Source organism: Microtus pennsylvanicus, chromosome 15 (genome assembly GCF_037038515.1).
Source record: "Microtus pennsylvanicus isolate mMicPen1 chromosome 15, mMicPen1.hap1, whole genome shotgun sequence".
NCBI classification, from domain to species: Eukaryota; Metazoa; Chordata; class Mammalia; order Rodentia; family Cricetidae; genus Microtus; species Microtus pennsylvanicus.
Window position 1 is genome coordinate 25340974 of NC_134593.1, and position 19926 is coordinate 25360899.

The following is a 19926-nucleotide window of genomic DNA, read 5'->3' on the forward strand; positions in this document are numbered from 1 at the left end:
TCCAAGACTTTTCTCATGAAGAGGTGCTGGATTTTATCAAAATCCCTTTCAGCATCTAGTGAGATGATCATATGGTTTTTTCTTTCATTTTATTTATATGGTGGATTACATTGACAGATTTTCATATGTTGAACCATCCCAGCATCTCTGTGATGAAGACCGCTTAATTGTGGTGAAATCATCTTTTTAGTGTGTTCTTAGAATGTTTGTGAATATTTTGTTGAGTGTTTAGCAGCTATATTCATAAGGGCAATTGGTCTGTAATTCTGTCTCTTGGTTGAGTTTTTGTGTGATTTGGGTTTTAGGGTGGCTGTGGCCTCATAAAATGAATTTGGTAATCTTCTTTCTGTTTCCATTTTATGGAATAATTTGAGGAATATTGGTATCAGCTCTTTTTTGAAGATCTGGTAGAATTTTGCTCTAAAACCATCTGGCCCTGGTTGTTTTTTTGTTTGTTTGTTTTGGTTTTTTGTTTTTTCCTGGTTGGGAGACTTAAAGATTGCTTCTGTTTCCTTGGGGGTTATAGGTTTCTTTAAATTGTTCAGCTGATCTTGATTTAACTTTGGTAAGTGGTATCTATTGAGAAAATTGTCCATTTCTTTTAGATTTTCCAATTTTGTAGAGTACAGGTTTTTTAAGTATGACCTATGATTCTTTGGATTTTCTTGTGCCAGTTATGTCTCCTTTTTGTTTCTGATTGTGTTAATTTGGATATTCTCTCTCTGCCTTTTAGTTAGTTTGGACAAGAGTTTATCTATCTTGTTGATTTTCTCAAAGAGCCAACTCTTTGTTTTATTGATTCTTTGTATTGTTCTCTTTGTTTCTATTTTATTGATTTCAGCTCTGAGTTTGATTATTTCCTGCCGTCTCATCCTCTTGCGTCTGTTGTTAAGTCACTGATATGAGAATTCTCTAATTTCTATATGCAGTGCTATAAACTTTCCTCTTAGCACTGCTTTCATTGCATTAAAGGACTTTGAATTGGAGCAGTGTCAGGGAAATATTTACAAATTGACATCAAGAACACATCAAAAAAATCATCCACCAAGACTAAGTCGCTTCATCCAAGAGACCTAGGCATGGTTTCACATATGTAAATCAATATTGCCATGCCCCACCTAGGAGACTCAAAAGCAGAAACCATATGACCATCCCTCTATATGCAGAAAAAGTCTTTAAAAAAAATCCAGCATTTCTTCATGATAAAATCTCAGGGAATCTAGGGATATAGGTACATATCTCAAGATTAAAAGTAAATTACTCCATATTGAAATAAGTATGATTATTCAGCAAGAAACTTTTGTGGATCTGGGAGACATTAGGAGTTGTGAGTAAATATGATCAAAACACATTGTATGGCCGGGCAGTGGTGGTGCATGCCTTTAATCCCAGCACTCAAGAGGCAGAGGCAAGCACATGTAGATCTCTGTGAGTTCGAGGCCAGCCTGGTCTACAAAGGGAGTTCCAGGACAGCCAGGGCTGTTACACAGAGAAACCCTGTCTTGAAAAACCAAAACACAAAACCAAAACAAATCATTATATGAAATTCTCAAAGAATTTATAAAAAATTATTTTAAAAGGAAACTTTAACTTTTGTAGGACATGAAGAAAGTTGTTTTTGTAGGACATTTCTTTGCCTGGTCGTATGCTGGGAAATGTTTAAACACCAGCTGTTTAAAACAAAATGGAACAAAACAGTAGCATCTGACCCTTCTGATTTGCGCTGTGTGCCAACTCCTGTGCTGTGGATACCCCCAACATTGCTAGTCTATCCATCAGTACCACTCAGGCAGAGGTGGGAAGCCACGTGACAACCAGCCCTCAGAAGCGGGAATGCAGTGGTTTCAGCTTACCTCTGCCAACAGCGCATATTTTTGGGCTTTCGGTGTTTGGTTCTGGGACTTAGCCCAGGGCCTCACACATTGCTCAGCACGCACTCCGCTGCTGAACCCCGCCCCGAGCCCCGTGGTACTTAAGAACATTTATTTTCCTAAGAAGGATCCTCTTTGCACATTTACGTCTGAGCCATTTTCTCTATGCATTTCCTGCTGTAGTTGAAATTTTAACTTCATAGTTAAGAGAATTCCGTCCAGACATCAGTTTCCTTATGAGCCTGCTAAGAGTGGGCAGCTGGCAAAACTTAACACAGGAATAATGTTGGCGGGGGAGGCCACTCGCTTGGTAAAGGACCTGGCTTTGGATCCCCAGTGCCTGAAATCCTGGTGCTGGAAGGCAGAGATATGAGGAGCCCTGGCATGCTGGCGGCCGTTCTCTCTGAAGCTGTGAGCTTCAGGTTCAGCGAGAGATTGTGACTCAAGTAACAGTAATGGCAATGGTAATAGTAATTGATAGTAATAATAGGAATTGTAATCATAATAACAGTGCAAAGCAATTAAGAAACATACTTAACATCGCCCCCTGATGTCAGCGTGCAGAAGCGCGCACATGTGCGCATGCTCACGCCTCACATCCGTTCCCCCAAGGCACTCTTGCAGAACTGAAAGTGAGTGAGCTGAGGTTGCCAGGAGTTCCTCTGCGGCCTCTGGTGCTTCCTTCCCCACACTTGACCTATTGTGCTTTCTGCGTGTCTCCCTTACTGCAGAGAAAACTGCCAGCTGACTCCAAGGTTCTGGAAGCCTCGGATCTGGTGTACACAGTCAGCGCTCACGAGTACTGGCAGCAGTCCTTCCTTACTGATGAAGAAAGTGGTAATTTCTAAGTTTTTTTTTTTAACCTCAACCACTGACATTCGAAAGAATAAGCTTACACTCTAGGCATTCAGCACGAGACTTTTCCATGCCACAGGCGAGTTTTATTCCCACTTATCAGAGCTTCTGTGCCTACTAGCATGTATTATGTGCCTTGTGAATGTGTGTGTGTGTGTTACGTACATATAATCAATTTTTTCCTCCTTGTGTTGTTGTGTATCTGAGACCAAAATTCTCTCTTCCCAATTATACCAGAGTTAATAACAGTCAAGACAACAATGGGTTGCTATTTCCTTAGTTCGTCAATTGCCCAGCTATAGGCGTCAGACATAGTAAATGAATGCACATTGCATGTTTGTTGGTGAGGCAGGGCTCCTTTCTTTGCATAATTTTGAGCCTAAATGCGGAGTCAAAGATCATCCATGTGCAAAGATGAAAGGGAAAGCCAAACTTAGGTGGCATTGGCCATGAGCACAAAGGAAGGCTAGAGGATCCTGAGGCCCATGGGCACCCGCGGGCTCTTGGTAGCTAAATGAGGGTTCATCAAGCTTGATCTCAGTCTGAGCCTAATGGGATTATGTCTACACCGGTCTTAAGAGATGTGTGCACAGGTGAATGCATGGTGTTTAGGGAGCAGAAGTGTGCCATGTTCCCCAAGCCAGGCAACGGCTTCGTGAACTACCTTTATGAATTCTATTGCTATAAATGCCTGGGCTTTTCTTTCAATATTATCTGTGCTGCTTGTGAATTCCAGAAGTTCCCAAGTTAAGAGAATATATTAGAAAAAGGCTCTTGGACAAGAAGAGGAGGCTGGTAACCAAGTATGTCACTGAAGCCTTTGGTCTGCTGCTCCTCACTGACACTTTCAACCCGGAGGAAAGCCTGCTGGTAAGGAAAACCCCTGGGCTGTCTGGTACTCTGCTTGAACACATGTAAGTTAGGAAGACCCCTCGATTGTTTTATACGCCACCTTGGGCAGGTGTCATAGTTAGCTCAGATGTGAACTTGACACAGCCGGGAAGAGGAAGCCTCAGCTGTGGAACTGCCTTCATCAACTTGACCCGTTGGCATGAATGGGGGGCATTTCTTGATGTAGGGAGGTCCAGCCTACTATTGGCATTGCCACTCCGAGGCAGGTGGACCTGGGCTGTTTAAGAAAGAGAACTGAGTAAGCCAGATGGAGCAAGCAGTGTTCCTCCAAGGTCTCTGCTCCAGCTCCTGCCTTGGCTTCCTTCCATTATCATGGGCTGTAACCCTTAACATAAATGAACCCTTTCCTCCCCTAATTGGTCATGGTGTTTATCACAATCACAACAGAAGATGGCAAACTGGAACAGTAGGGCATCTCCATTGCCATACCAGGAAATTAACCTAGGATGTTTTCTTCTTTTCCTGTCAAAGGAAGATATATTGCCTTTAGAGTCTAAGAGGAGAAAATGACGACCGAAGGGTGAAATCATAACATTGGGGTATAAGAGAAGGGATATTTTACCCGGACAGGTTTATTGAAAGGAACATGCCCCAATACTTGGATATCTGGCATATCTCCTAAGACCTAAACAAGACGAGATGTATTTAAATGATGGCTGGGTGACTTGGCTTATAGACATCCTATCCATTGCACTGGAGATGATACTTACAGTCTAAAAGATAGCTCATCTGCCCATGGGTTCCCTTCATGTCCTGGTATGCTGTGAGGTCCATGTCCCCATGCCAGGAAAACGGGAGGGCTTCCAGAGGGTGGAGAGAGTGTGAGGCTGAAGAAGCAGAAAAGAACTCTTGATTCCCATCAGATGAGGGCTGCTAGGTGGGCACCCAGGCACAAAAGGATCGCATAGAGACAGGCAGGGGCACACAAGGGTCATGTAAGGGCAGGCATGGGCACACAAGGGTCATGTGAGCGCAGGCATGGGCACACAAGGGTCACGTAAGGGCAGGCTCGGGCACACAAGGGTCACGTAAGGGCAGGCACAGGCACACAAGGGTCACGTAAGGGCAGGCACAGGCACGCAAAGGTCACGTAAGGGCAGGCACGGGCACGCAAGGGTCACGTAAGGGCAGGCACGGGCACGCAAGGGTCACGTAAGGGCAGGCACAGGCCTATGTGTAGACTGATTCATAGACTACATGGAGATAACTGACTGGCAAACACAGGCTGACAAAGGCAAAGGCTTGGGCCTCTGATTCAAGGTCACATTTATGCATACACACACACACACACACACACACACACACACACACACACACGAGGAACTCTGCCCCAAACAGTTATATAACAGCTTATATATCTATCTTCTGGGATTACCAGACCTCCAGGCCTCATCATCCTTTCTGCACTGACCCTCAGCCCCTTGGATGTCCATGTTTTAGTGACTCATACAGGATATCCGTACCAGGATCATGTTGTGTATACCTTAACTGACCCTTGGGGGCTTCTTTCTCTGACTTGCCTTCAGAATCCCAGTCTGCATTAGTTACTTTCCTGGTCGCCGTTAGACAATACCTGGCAGAAAACAAAGCAAAATAAAACGAAAAACCGACTGAAGGCAGTAAGGTTATTGTGGCTCACAGTTGAAGGGATACCATCTGCCATGGTGGTGGGCCATGAGCAGCTCAGCTTGCTCACAGTTTGGTGGCCAAACAGGCAACAGAGAGCACAGAGAAGAAGGGAGGCTGCCCTATAACCCTTAAGGTCCACCTCTGCTGACCTAGGGCCCTGTGTGTGCCAGCTAGGCTCCATGTCCAGAGGGTTCCACAGCCTCCCCAGACAGCTCTACTGGGTGGGGATAAGTGATTGAATCACGGGAGCCTGGGGGAGGGGGGCTGTCTCACTGGGATGTAACAAACAGGAAGGGCAGTGGTGCTGTGAAAGAAAGGAGGCTGGAGAAGAGGGGCGTCAGCCAGAGTCCAGACATTTCTCTTCACAGTCTCGAATGCAGACCTTGGGAATGTCCAGCTAAAAACTATGTTTAGTCACAGAAATGGACAGGTTTCTCTCTGATAGATGCCCCCCCCCCCCAACAGAAGGGAGCTAACTGCCAAAAGAGAGACTTGGAGATGTAGGTAGAAAAATCAGCCCCTTCCACAGTCGCTAACTGCGTTGTTTCTTTTTACGAGACTGAGTGTTCAGACATCAACCAGACGGCGTGTGAAAACAGAGCCCAGACTCATACCCTACTGTCAAGTGTCCAGCAAATCAGCGCCCTACCCTCTGCACCCAGTTAGGAAGCCAGCCTGCTGGCTTCAAGTCTGAAGCCTGGCCGGAGATCAGATAGCCATCTCTAGTCACAATCCAGGAAGCTGGACAACTTCTGTAGCCAGCAGCTCCAACTGGCCAGGCCTCGGTGACTAGTTTCCCTAACCTTTAACCGGGCACAGAAGCCAATTTTGAATCCTTAACTAACCAACCACACGGGGGCTTGTCCCCCCAAACTGAAGCAATGGTGGTTCCGAGTAAACAACATTTGCTTTGCTCCTTGTCTATTTCCACACTTGGATTTGCCCACCAGATCTACATGATTGACTAGTCCAGGAAGGAGAGGGGCTGAGTGGGCTCTTGGAAGAGGTCCTGGGGCTGATCCTGGCCCAGGAAAGGAAGGCAGCCTTGAGCCTGACAGGTGGCAAGAATAGTCAGAGACTGGAGACGTGACCTCGGTGTGAAAATAAGCAGAGCAGCGCGTTGGCCAATGCCGGGTTTGGAAGACGGCAAAGGGGGAATCAAACACAGCCGTTTGTCACACTCCTTAGGCTTTGTTTTGGCTTAGCTGCATGAGACAAAGCAAAGCAAAATTCTGGGCATCTGAGACTTTTTTTTTTCTTTTCCATCTCTGATTTGACTGTTGTCCTCTGAAATGGCTGGGGAAGGGTTTGACCTTTCAGTTCCCTGAAAAAGTTCTGCAGGGTGAAATCTGCCTTTTTGCCCAACACTAGATTGCTTTTGGAAGTGCCGATGGAAAATCAATCAAACGTGATGCGTGTGTGGGCGGCTTGTTTTACAGACACAAGGACAGGATATTTTGGGGACCAAACCTGGAAGTGTCTGTCCCTGTTTGCTGTTCTTTGCCTACTCAGAAGTGCAGGCCCTGGGGGCTCATCCACCCCTCCAAACCTAAGCCATAAAGACACAGGGGCAGAGGCTGAGGAGAATGTCGCCGAGGGAGGTCTAAGGGAATTGCGGCAGCTTTCCTCAAAATTCCTTGGCCTCCAATGTTGGTCTTAATTCTTTGATGGAAAGTTGGAAGACAAGAGTTCCGTCAGTGACTTTGGATTCCTGAAAAAGAAAGAAAGAAATCAACCCTAAAATGTGTGTGCTTCATCATTTTTCTCAAGATTGTGTTTCTAACCAGAAGTTTAGATCTGGGGATAGTTAGTGATTTTTCAGTAAGTGATTATTTTTTGGATGGACAGGAAGTTGGTCCTGACATTTCGATGTCAAATGAGCCCTGGACTAATGCATATAAAGTCCGGCTTCCCCTCTTACTGTGTTTTATATCTAGCCCTTTACAGCAGGGATTTGTTCTGAGAACTGTGACCTTGCCAACCTTATCATTGTGTTATCCTCACCGTGTGTCTATTCATGAATACAGATGGGTGCTTCCCACGCACCTAGGCCCAGACATTATCACCCAGTCATGAGGTCGCTCTCTCCTATGTAGTTCACTATTGCAGACAACAGCATCATACAATGCATGCCTGAGCATGTTGTTTTCCTCAGTCGGCAGCATTCTTCTGGGAAGATAGGATTGTGGCTTTATTTCTATGATCTTACAGCGTTGCTCATCAAAGTGTGGCTGACGGTCCAGGACCATTCACTTAGCGGCTGACTAGGAACACGGAAACTTAGGCCTTCAGATTTTAAAATGGAGGGCACATTGAAACACTGCCCTCAAAACGGCTTTGTGTAAAGCCAAAGACTGAAATGCTTGTCAATTCAGATGGCATTGAGAAAATCTGTTTTCTTTTAAAGTTTTTGTTGCATTTTATATTTGCATGTATTAATCATCCATATGAATGAGTTTTATTATGACATTTTCATACATGTGTATAATGTATTTTGATCATATTCACCCCAGTGCCTGGTCTTGTCTCATTTCTATTCTTGCCAGTACCCAAATTTTGTTTCCATAATAATTGAATTGTCATATGGCAAAGATGAAAGGTTTCTGCACTATGAAGAAAAACCAGAGTATAGATGGTTAGCCAGTTACTTCCTCACATAGGCTGTGGATTTTACACCCCAAATAAGTTGCAACAGCTTTTTTGTTCTGTCTTCCATGCTAAGTAACCCAAGGGTGTCTGTGCACTGAGGATGCCTTCTGCAGACAGTAAGGATTAATCTCCTTTGGTTGAACTGCAGGTTAAAGCTTGTGCTAGTGACAGGTTTTCATAGAACAGAGTTTAGGGAATCTGATGCTCCTTGTGACCTGGCCCCAGACTGAACACTTGAACATGGGTGGCCTGCGGCGATTTGTGGAGGAGAAGATGGAGCTGCTGGAGAAGGCTATTGAGCAGTGCTTTGCCTGCGTGGAGCAGCCCCTGCAGGCAGGCGTCCAGGTGGCCAGGGCTTCCTACCGCCGTATCCTCGGGACATGCCTGGTGGTGAGTGGCCTTTTCTTCTCTTCAGCAAGGTCAACTTGGTCTCCAAATGCCTCTGATACCATCACCTTGCTTTCTAGAAGGAGCTAGAAGAAAGCAAGACATGGCTTGCTCACACCTATAATCTTACCTAACTCTGGAGGATTGCTGTGGGTTTTAGGTTAACCTGGGTTTTGTAGTAAGTTCCCAAGTAGTCTGGGGGAACTACAGAGTGAATTCCTATCTCAAAAACTCCTAGTCAAAATCAATCAATCAATGAAGCAAGCAAGCAAGAACACAAACAACAGCAGGGAAAGAGTGAAAATTCTGTGTAGGAAATCCTCTACATAGATGGTTGCCCACGTGTGGTGGGGAAAATTAAGCCTGCCGTTCAGCAGCGGAAGTACTGGGCTTCAGGGTTTGAGTTTCTTAGTTTGAGGGTCATTTACAGTAAACGTCTGGCTAAGGCGCAAACCCTTCAGTATGTTAAGACCATTTAGAGATTTCTCGATCATCTCTTCTATAGAATGGGAATGCTAGGTGTCTGCCCTAAGTATCTCCTGGCACTGATGGCATTATCAGTCCTGTTAGACAGAAGGAACAAACACCTTGCAAGCTGCTTGCTTGGCATAAATAGTTTTATGTATCGGTCAGATGTGTGGAGTTTCTCAGAGATGGAGCTGTAAATGCGGGGTAGAATTCTGTTAAGACTAAGGGGTGAAAGGAGAGTTCTGTCATTTTGCTCAGCAGTCATGACAGGGTGTCACAGGCACAGAGGGTGACTTGAGTAACAGGCAAAGCTCAGGAGGCTGGAAAGTCAGATGTTGGTAGTGTTTGCTGAGACCTATTTCCCTGACTTGGAGACAGTGACCTGCTCGTGGTGCCCCTTATATTTTTTCCATGTGTGTGCGCACGTGTGTGTGTGTGTGTGTGTGTGTGTGTGTGTGTGTGTGTGTGTACACGCTGCATAACTAGTGTCTCTCTTATAAGGACTCCCATTCTATTGAATTTGGAGTCCACCTTTGAGATCTCACTTACCCTTAATGACCTCCTTAAATGTCTCTGCTGTGGGGTAATGCTCTTGTTCAGTATAAAGATTTGTCACGTGTATCTGTGGTGGCCCACACCTTTAATCCCACACTTACAAGACAGAAGCAAGCAGATCTCTGTGAGTTCAAAGGCCAGGCTGGTCTACAAGAGCTAGTTCCAGGACAGGCTTCAAAGCTACAGAGAAACCCTGTCTCAAAAAATCAAACAAACAAAAAGTTACTTCTATTGGATTAATAAAATGCGGATTGACCAATAGCCAGGCAGGAAATAATTAGGCATGACAACCAGACTAAGAGAATTCTGGGAAGAGAAAGGGTAGAATCAGGAATTGCAAGCCAACTGCAGAGGAAATAAGATGAGAATGCCTTGCTAGGAAAAAGTTACCAAGCCATGTGGTTAAACATAGATAAGGATTATGGGTTAATTTAAGTTGTAAGAGCTAGTTAGTAATAAGCCTGAGCAATAGGCCAAACAGTTTATAATTAATACAAGCCTCTGTATGCTTATTTGTGACTAAAAGGCTGCAGGACCAGGTTGGACAGAAACTTCTGTCAACAAATGGCACCCAACATTTTGTAGCTGTATCCACGTAAAACCCAGGAGACTGAGAGAACTTGGGAAGAGATTCTAGATATGAAAGAACAGAATCAAGCATGGCTTCTTTGTCAGGGTCTGGTGCTAGCCCAGACCATAAATTATTTCTCTCTGGATCAGACCCCAACATAAACTATCTTTCCCTAGACCGGCATGGAGGTGCAGGAATAAAGACACACACAACTCATATGACTTTATCAAGAAGGCTTAAATCAGCATCTCTATCAGGCATCCTCCAATTACAAAGAAAGGAGCAAAACAACATCCTCACCTTTTGTTAGGTTAGCAACAGCCTGTCTGGAAGGTCATGTGACCATTTCAGGTAGGGAACTATGGCTTGATAGCCAGGCTGCCACACCATATAGAAATATGGGCCCACACTTCTTGGTAGCAGCATTTTCTTGGTGGGCTCTGTTATCTAGAGGCAAGCAGAGGTGTGGCTCCTTTATGAGAGGCTTCGTGACTCAGCATTAGCAGCAAAAGCAGCTCTTTTAAGATGCCCTGCTACCAAACACTTAAGTGGTGTTTATGAGCAGCCAGCAGCATGCTTCTTGGTGGTGGCATGGACCTAGAAACTCCGCAGAGTTGTGGCACTATAACGTGGCACCTACCAGTAACTCTGCCAAGAAGGTAGATTCTTAGGAAATCCAAGGAATGGGGCAGAGCCAGCCACCAAAACCTCTTAATGCTAGCTATGATACTTAGCAGATTAAAAACTCATGTGGTCAAAGATAGAGCTATACAGTAAAGACAGATTCAGAAAAAGAGAAAAACAAATAAAAAACCCCTCTAAATGGTTTACAGTATGTTTAAAAATATACATAGGCTTGGGAGAGATAAGAAAAGAAAACCTAGCTGGCAGAGTGGTGACTCCAATTGTATTTCATTAAATATTCAACAAAATTTTATACTGTTCCTCAGGGATTCCAAGATATATACTTACTGTTAGTCTGTAGTACACTTTTTCATTTATCCCATAATTTCTCGCTTAACAAATAGTTGTCAATCACTACTTGAGTCCTTGTCAGAGGCGAACATAAAGATGGGTGAGACGTTGGGCCTGAGCTCAACAATCTGACTTTCTGGCATAGAGACTGGCAAGTGAGGAGACGGGCAAGCCAAAAATTGTCTGGAAAGGCGAATTAGTGTATCGGTGACAAAATACCCAGTGAGAAACAGCTTGAGGAAGGAAGGGCTCATTCTGGCTCCCAGTTTGAGTGCAAAGAACATCATGGCGGGGATGGCGTGGCTTTAGGAGTGTGAGGCAGCTGGTCACACTGACTCTGCAGCCCAGAAGCAGAGAGAGACGAATTCCAGTGTCTTGATTGCTTTCTCCTTTGAGTTCGTTCTGGGACCCTCGTTGACAGAATGGCGCCATCCACATTTAGTATTGGTCTTCCCAACTCAGTTAACTTAATCTAGAGGTAGACTCTGGCACGTAGACAATCAGTATTATTCATCATAGAGGCTTGTGATTGACATGAACCTGAGACACTTTGGAAGTCCAGGCAGGGGCTCCCAGTCACCCTAGAGATGTGACCTTGATCGCTTAATGCCTTGAGGACCTGTTTCAAGACTGTGCTGTCTCATTTCCATTCTAAGATTCTCAGTAACGAAGTTTGACCAATAACAGTGAGAATCTGACCCTGTGACTTTCTAGTTTCTTCCCACTGACTTGCTAATTCATTGTTTAATTGTCTAGAGAAGCAGAGGGAACCAAGGTTTTCACCAGACCCTGAAAGCTGTTTGCCTCAAAAATGGCGTCTATGCCTCCAGGACTCTGGCCAGAATCGACCTCAACGGAGCCCTCTCTCAGCCTATCTATGACCAGATCGACCCTGTGTTTGGAGGCATTTTTAGGTAAAGAATCTTTCATCTTGCTCTCTCATAAATACACATCTGCAGGACATCAAGCCAGAGTCTCGGATTTAAGAATTTATTTCCTTGGCTCTGCAAGTGTAAAGAGTAGCTGGTTATTTGAGAAGGAAAGCTTAGCTTCTGGCACAACACAAAAGCCATCTTGGTTTGGTTTACTTAAAAATTTCCCATGGTGACCCGGGGTACAGATGGAGATGTTGCTTGCAGACTAATATTATGATTGCCATTATTTTCCAAATATCTCCTACGTGCAGCAGGGGATTCGTTTTCTTAGGGATCCGAGCCCTCGTACAGGGTATTTTGATTGGAGAGTGTGGAATACAGCAAGCGCAAAGCCTTTAGAATGTTCCCTGAGTGTTAAAAGAAAATGTGGCTCAGGGAGGATGCTGTCTGCCTTTGGTGCATGCATGCTCATGAACATGACTCGTGGGCCGTGTTCCCTGACCTCTAACTCTCCTTCATCAACAGAAGGAGGTTTCTCAGATTCCCAGTGCAGCAGCCTGTCCCAGGTATCCCTTCTCTATCCCCACCATTCTTTAAACACAGTTGGGTCCTGCCATACCATCTTCTACCCCACCCTGTGGGATAGACGTAGAGCATCATTCAGTACAACCTGCATCTGTCATGCTAATCAGCATCTGCGTGAGTCATCAATGCTCCCTGTGACTCTACAGAGTAGCTCTGGTCCTTTACACATGAACAAGTGGACCACGAAGAACTGTGAAACTTTCCCAGGAACCCCAGATCATGGAAAAACCCCAGGATTCAAAGCTCACTCTTCCTTAGTGGCCTGCTGCTTCTTCCTCTTCAGATATTCTGAAGAAGAGAACTCCTCCTTCATTTCACTTCCTCCCATCTCACCTGTGTCTAAAGGTTCAAGTCCTGCCTTCCCTAATGCAAGCACTGGCAATCACAGACAGTGAGTTTGGAGTCCGATCTCTGCCCCTTACCAGTTGTGTGATCTTGAGCATGTAGACCATTCCCTCTGTATGTCAGTTTCTCGTCTGTAAAATAGGCACCATCGTAATGACATGTAGGGCTTGAGGCCAAAGGCCTAGAACAGCCCAGTGTCTGGCACACTGTGGGGGATCTGACAGCTGTTACGGTTCATTGGTTTTTCTTCTTTAAAGTAATAAAAGAGAGCCAACGTGTCTCGTGCTCGTCTTGTCCCCAGAGTCACCACCATGGTCTGTTAATCTGTTCCATGGCTTTCTTCTTAGGGATGGGAAGCCGAGTGGTTCTGCTCTGATGGTGCACATAGATGCTTTCAAATGTTCCCTAGAAGAGAGGATGGCAGAAACCGGGATAAGAAATGGCTGGAAATGCGATGGCTACAAGAGAGGCCTCCTAATCCAGGAGGTATGCTCCTCAGAGAGGGTGCAAAAGACGAGCCCTGGCTTTCTTCTCCCTGGATTGTCTAGGGACTGGATGTGTCTCTCCAGGGCCCTGTGTGATATAAGACATGGTAGGATGAAGATGAGAGAAGAGGTCCTAAGACCACCACGGAGGCATAGGATACTCAGGAGAGCTTTGTTCCATGGAGAAGCAATTAATTGGGCATCTGAAGTGGTGAAGCTGACACAGACCCCAGGATATTCACAGAACACTTAAATGTACAATAATGTGCATCCCATAATAAGATTGGCACTAACCTCGCCATCATTTCTGCCAATTTTATGAATGAGCCAAAGAAGCAAAGCTTAGAGGAGTCAGCCATCATCATCATCATCATCATCATTATTGTTGTTATTATTACTATTATCATCATCATCATCTTATTTCATGACATTTGCTAGTATTGACAACTCCAGGCTCTTGCGTGTGAGTCACTTTCCTCCAGGCCTAACTCGAATCACATGGCAATGCTAGGCCTTATGCCAGTGCCCCTAGCCTCTCAAAGACCTTCCCTGAGTCTGTGCTCTACTTTGTACACACTTTGTAGAGTATGATTTTTCCCAGGTGTGCAGGGGCTCCTTTAGGGGATAATGACACTCTCGATAGAGTCCTTGCCCATGGGGAGCTGGCAGCTGAGCTGTCGGGACGGCGTGCAGACAACTGTGCTAGTTACTTTTCCAATAAAATCCAGACAGAAGCAAATTGTCTGATAAGAAGGGTTTATCTTGGCTCACAGTTTCTGGCTACAGTCCACCACTGAGGGTATTTCATGCTGGCAGCTACTCACACGACACCCACATTCAGGAAGCAGTGAGTGATGAATATGGGGGTTGGCCTTGTTTTCTCCTTTTGGTCCATGACCCTCCTGGATGGAGTGGTGTTACCCATATTTGATGTATGATTTCTGTGTATCAGTTAACCTCATATCTATAAAATCCTCACAGACCTCTGCAAAGGATTGTTTCCTTGGTTATTCTCGGTCCTGTCAAGGTGACAATATTGGTCATCACAACAGCCAGCCTAACAGAAGGCAGGAGGGTGGGGTGGGGCACACATAGGCACACACATAGGCACAGCTGACTGCCTCTGTCGGAGGAACCACCCCAAATATCTCTTAACATGCTTTCTCAGATAAGTGCCATCCTGGGAGGCCTGGAGGGCCATATCCTCCGGAGAAAGAGGAAGATCTACGAGTCTGTCACCAGCTCCATTCAAAACGACCTGAAGCCCTGCTATGAAGGTGGTCCTCAGGGAAGCACTTCCTCTTCCTGGTTTTCTGGGATCCCATTTCCTATCAACTTCCTGCTCTGCCGGCAGCTTTCTAAGAACCCATCCATCCCACCTGAGTTCTTGTACTGCTCTCAGCCTAGATGCTGAGACAGTAGCAGGATGCAGGGAAAGGGGCTGAGGGGCCTCTCTGTCTACAAGTTGTGGCTTAGGATACAGTGTTCACTTGTGCCTTCTTTAAAGGCTTGTGGGTCAACTCTCAGGCCCCTTCTTGAGTTTGTTTTAGGAAGTGATTCTGTAACCTGCTTAACTCAGTCATTAGATTTTCTGAATGATAATCTAAATCTTAGATGGTGTTTTTTTACATAACGTATGATATATATATATATATATATATATATATATATATATATATATATATATAGTGTGTGTGTGTGTGTGTGTTTCTGCTTGCTTGCATGCCTGGCTTTTCTTCTGATGCCACAGATTTCTCAGCAGTCCCTGCTATCATGTGACTGTGGCTATCTTTTTTTTGGTCAGAGGCAGCTCAGATCGCTGGCAGGAAAGCCTGTGAGAGAATGAAGGATGTCATCCGAAGAGGGGTGGAGCGGCAGGTAGCCGAGGGCATGTTTGAGAGGGCTCAAGAGAGGATGTGGCACCAGTTTCAACAACTGAAGGTACTCTGCCTCGGCAGTGGGTGGTTCAGTCCTGGGGAGCGTAAATGGGGAGCTGGTACAGGAGAAATGGTAGATACCTGTGCCAACTAGAGCCGAATGCTCTCTGTCCTGAGCCTAGACAGTGCCCACCGTGCTCAGCATCCTTTCTTCCCTGCCTGCCCTCAAACGCTACTGTCCACTACATCATGGGGCTGTGACTTTAGAAACACAACCCCCTCAGCTCTGTCCCTTGTCACACATCTCTACAAAGTTATCCGTAGGACAGGGGCCTTAATAGTTAGGTGGGTGCTTGGGTCTTGGCATGAATTCCCTCACTGAATCCCCAGCAAATCTGTGAGGTGGTACTCTCGCTGTATCCCTTCTATGTACTAACAAGCCCAGGCAGAAGAAATGAGCCAAAAGGTCACAGCTACCGGGAGTCTGAGCTAAGTAGAGAGTTCAGGACCAGGTGACATGGTACCAGTATCCAACAGTAGCATAATCAGAAAGCAGTAATATTTTTTAATAAGGAAGATGGCTCAGCTCAGTACAATTTTGGTAAGAAAATATCAGAATATATCCGTAGGTCAGTGAGTGGAAGGACCTGGCTCAAATTCAATTTTGAGTCCATCTGTTTCTGATATGGTTCCTAAGAGTCCTCTTGGACCCAAATATCCTGTTATCTCTGTGTGTCAGATGTACATGTCTTGGCTCTGGGTTTCTTAGCTTGCTTACCTTCTCCTTCCCAATGACAGAAAACCTTCATCTTGGTCTCGTTAGCCCCTCCCTGGCCATGAGGCTCCAAAGTCCTCTGTCCCAGTTCAGGCTTGGCTGACCTCCATCCCACCCACCAGAGGAAACCAGCTGTGGCAGCATCAAGCCAACTCCTCACTCACCTCCCTGAGACTGTCTCTCCTGCTTCTTCCCAACTTCCCCGTTTGTTTCAGAAAAGCCAGTCTCTGTTGTATAAAGCGGGGAACTTCCCTTGGCCTAAGTGAGAGCTATCTTGTTTATTAGCAGCTGTTTGATTCCACTCAGTTAGCATGGTACCACAGACCAGAAACACATGTGGGAAGCTGACCAAACTCTATAGAGCCGTTCTCCACTGAGTATGCAGAAATGGTATCATTAAGCTACTCAATGAAACATGTTACTGAAAAGGGACTAATACACTGACCATGTGCATATATAGCTTAAATCATAGACATGTGGATAGATAAGAATGGGTAAGATCATCTTGTGCTCCATCCGCTCACTTTTTTTTTTCAAGACAGGGTTGCTCTGTAGCCTTGGTGCCTGTCCTGGAACTAGCTCTTGTAGTCCAGGCTGGCCTCGAACCCCCAGAGATCCGCCTGCCTCTGCCTCCCGAGTGCTGGGATTAAAGGCGTGCGCCACCACAGCCCGGCTTTCCTCTCACTTTTTTAAAAATCAAAAATATTAGTCAATTTTTGCTGGGTGGTGGTGGCACACCTTTAATCCCAGCACTTGGGAGGCAGAGGCAGGTGGATCTCTGTGAGTTCGAGGCCAGCCTGGTCTACAAAGTGAGTTCCAGGACAGCAAGGACCAAACAGAGAAGCAAAGACTAAACAGAGAAACCGTGTCTTGAAAAACTAAGAAAAGAAAAAAGAATATTAGTCAACTTTTAATTATTTAAAAATGGAAGGAATTTTGTTTTATACATATTTAGTGTGAGAAAAGTTCCTGTTTTTAAACTGCCCTCTGGGCCGATGAGATGGATCAGCAAGTAAAGGCCCTTGCTGCCAAGCCTGGCGATCTGAGTTCGATCCCCAGGACCTACACAGTGAAAGGAGAGAACTGACTCCCACAAGTAGTCTTCTGGTTCTGACTGTGCGCTGCTGCCTGTGCCACCTCCCTCTATAGACTAACTAGCTCGCTAACTAAAAACAAAAACAAGTGGATCCCTTTATAATGTTATCGTAAGCTGAAGAGCAAAAGACTAGTCTACTGAATGTATTGATCAGTCTCTGCTAAACTGATCAGTCATACAATGTCTTAGTTAGGGTTGTATTGTTGTAAGGAGAAACTGTGACCACTGCAGCTCTTATAAAGGAAAACATTTAATGGGGCCTGGTTTACAGTTCAGAGGTTTAGTCCGTTATTATCATGTCAGGAAGACATGGTCCTGGAGAGCTAGCTGAGAGTTCTACATCTTAATCCTCAGGCAGCAGGAAGAGAATGACATTGGGCCTGGCTTGAGCATTATTAAACCTCAAAGCCCACCCCAGTGACATACTTCCTCCACACCTCCTAACAGTGCCACTCACTATGAGCTTATGGAAGCCATTTTCATTCAAAATACCACATGCGGCTTGCTGATTTGCTGTTACCATAGTGAGCTAACTATATCTGGTTTAGAGAGCTATAGCGCTCCCTCTCCCTCATCTTATAGACAAGGATGCTGAGGCCCAGTGAGCTGAATTTACTAGTCAATATAGGGGCATTGTTCTGGCATTGAAGAAATATAAGGCTAGGAAGTGAGATTTGATTTCAAGGCTAGAGTCCACCAAGCTGGAGGAAGGAGTCTTGGTGTTTGCCACAGGAGATAAGAAACAGAGAAGGGCAGACAGGGGTTTTAGGTGCTCAGAGGGTTGAGAACAGCAGAAAGACATTTCTCAGGCCTTTGGGGAAGAAGAGTCGGTCCTGTCTAACAAGGTGCGCTGCACGGGGCAATGGTGATAGATACCCACCCAGGACTCACGCAGGAGAGAACTGTGAGTTTGAAGCTGCATCTCTTCTTTAGCTCCAGATTCAGTAGGTTGCCTCCAGGAGACAGCCTGCCCTGCCCCTGCATAGGCAGGGAGGGAGCTGCAGAGGCAGGAAGTAGCCGATGAGAATGCCTTCTGCTGATGGCCCTCTGGGTCATCTACAGCTAGGGGGTCCAGTGAAGTTCATTCTTTATAACTCGCTTTCCTGTAGGCTGCTCCATCCTAACGATCTGATGTTCTTGTCATGTAGCATGGAATCACTGAGAGGGTCAAGGGAAGCATCACTACCATGCTGACCCTTGCTGCGCCCCAGGGAGATGGTCTCTACAAGGAGCTTGTAGGTGAGTAGAAAAACGTTTGAACAGAGGGCAGTTGTGCAGTTGCCCCTGGTTGAGTTCAAAGATACCAAAGTAGGTGGGACTGGAGAAATAGTTCAGCAGTTAAGAGCACCAACTGTTTTTCCAGAGGACTTGGGTTCAACTCGCTGCACCCACATGGTGACTCACAACTCTCTGTATCTCTAGTCCCAGGAGATCTGATACCCTCTTTTAACCTCTGTGGATACTGCACTCATATGATGCACACACAAGTATGCAGGCAAAACACACATACAAATGAAAATAAATAATAAAAATGTAGAAGCACAGACAGCAAGGTTGGAATTTCTAGAACAAGTTCTGCAGATGATGGTTTTGACTGTCCCACTCTGCTGAGGACCCAACAGAGACGAGTGCTTGGACTCAGTGGATGCCATCTTGTGTAAGTCTCCCCAGTCCTCAGAGATACTAGCCACTGCTCCAAGGCAAGACAACGCAAACCCCTGGGAGCACAGCCCAGATTGTGGGAGACACGTGGTTAGTGGGCAGTGGAGCAACTGCTGTGGCTGTGAAGCACCTCAGCCCAGAACACAGCAGTAAAAAGCATCTCCAGCAGGTGTTGGAGAGGAAGAAAGGCATGTGGGAAAGCATGCGTGGTGTATAGCCATTTGTGGAGGACGTCTCAGGGGGACTTGAGTTTTTATAGTCACTGTATCATAGATTGCCTTTATGGAAATCAACTGTCCAGTTGCAGACAACTACCCCAAGTGTGACCTAAGTTCTGCCTGCCTAGACGAAGCGTTCTTTTCCTCCTAATACCAAGTGCATATCATGATGGAAGACTATGCCAGATGCCAAGGTTATAAAAGGACCATATGGCAAACTGTGCATTCAAGTATTGCCTCGTTTGTCGGAATGGAACCTTCAAGACTAAAGAGCCCAGACTTTTCCCCCCACTTAACAATAGAGTAAAGTCACCTATGTGGTCTCCCAAAAGAGAGACAGGGAAGAGCAAACCAGTAAGTAGTAGAATATATGGTCCAGGAAGGTGCTCAAGGGAGGACTCATGAGAAATGACACTTGAGACCTGAAGGAGAGGGTCCACTCTAGAGGCAGATGGTTAGCATAGCTGTGAAGCAGAGCCAGTTCAAGGCTGGACACTGGGAAAACTGTGTTAGCCAAGGCTGGACACCAGGGAAGCTGTGTTAGCCTAGGCTGGACCTTGAGGGAAGCTGTTATCCACACATGGTGAGCCGATGATGGCTAGAGTCAGACCCAAGGTTCATCTGAAGTTTCTACCCTGAGGACTGTGTTGGTCAGAGTTCTCTAGAAGAACGGAACACAGAGAATGTGTGTGGATGTGGAGAGGTCCGTTCACTTGTGGAAGTCAGGCATATCAGACATTTGATGGAAGAGCGTAGCAGGCCGGCGACCCTAAAGAGTTTTGGTTGGAGTCCAAAAGTGGTCTCTGCAGAGCCATGAACTGATGTCCCAGGTGAAGGCCAGGGTGATCGGAGAATCTCTTCTTCCTCAGAGGGAGGGCAGCCTTCAGCTGGTGGCATAACACGTTAAGGGGAGGTGGCGACTGTGCTCCAGGTTCCCCAGTTTAAAAGAACCTCCCAGACAGACTAAATCCGACGAGTGTCTGGACACCGTGGCCATAAAATTACCCCTCATAGCTGACCTGATGGCGCATGCTGGCAATTCCTGCACTTGGGAGTCTGAGGCCGGAGGGTTGCCTGGGCTTATATCATGACAGCCTATTTCAAAACAAAAACGTTAAAACACACAACTCACCAAA

The 19926-nt window shown here is 45.8% G+C and overlaps 1 protein-coding gene across 1 annotated transcript in view; it reads left to right on the forward strand.

The window, feature by feature from the left end:
* Positions 1-19926, forward strand: part of Nuggc (nuclear GTPase, germinal center associated) — a 44834-nt gene that overhangs the window by 23900 nt on the left and 1008 nt on the right. The window contains exons 11-18 of the mRNA XM_075949622.1: positions 2603-2708; positions 3463-3596; positions 8142-8306; positions 11629-11786; positions 13025-13163; positions 14331-14439; positions 14967-15103; positions 18059-18149. Of these exons, the coding sequence (XP_075805737.1) occupies positions 2603-2708; positions 3463-3596; positions 8142-8306; positions 11629-11786; positions 13025-13163; positions 14331-14439; positions 14967-15103; positions 18059-18149 (1039 nt within the window). The remainder of the gene's footprint in view (positions 1-2602; positions 2709-3462; positions 3597-8141; positions 8307-11628; positions 11787-13024; positions 13164-14330; positions 14440-14966; positions 15104-18058; positions 18150-19926) is intronic.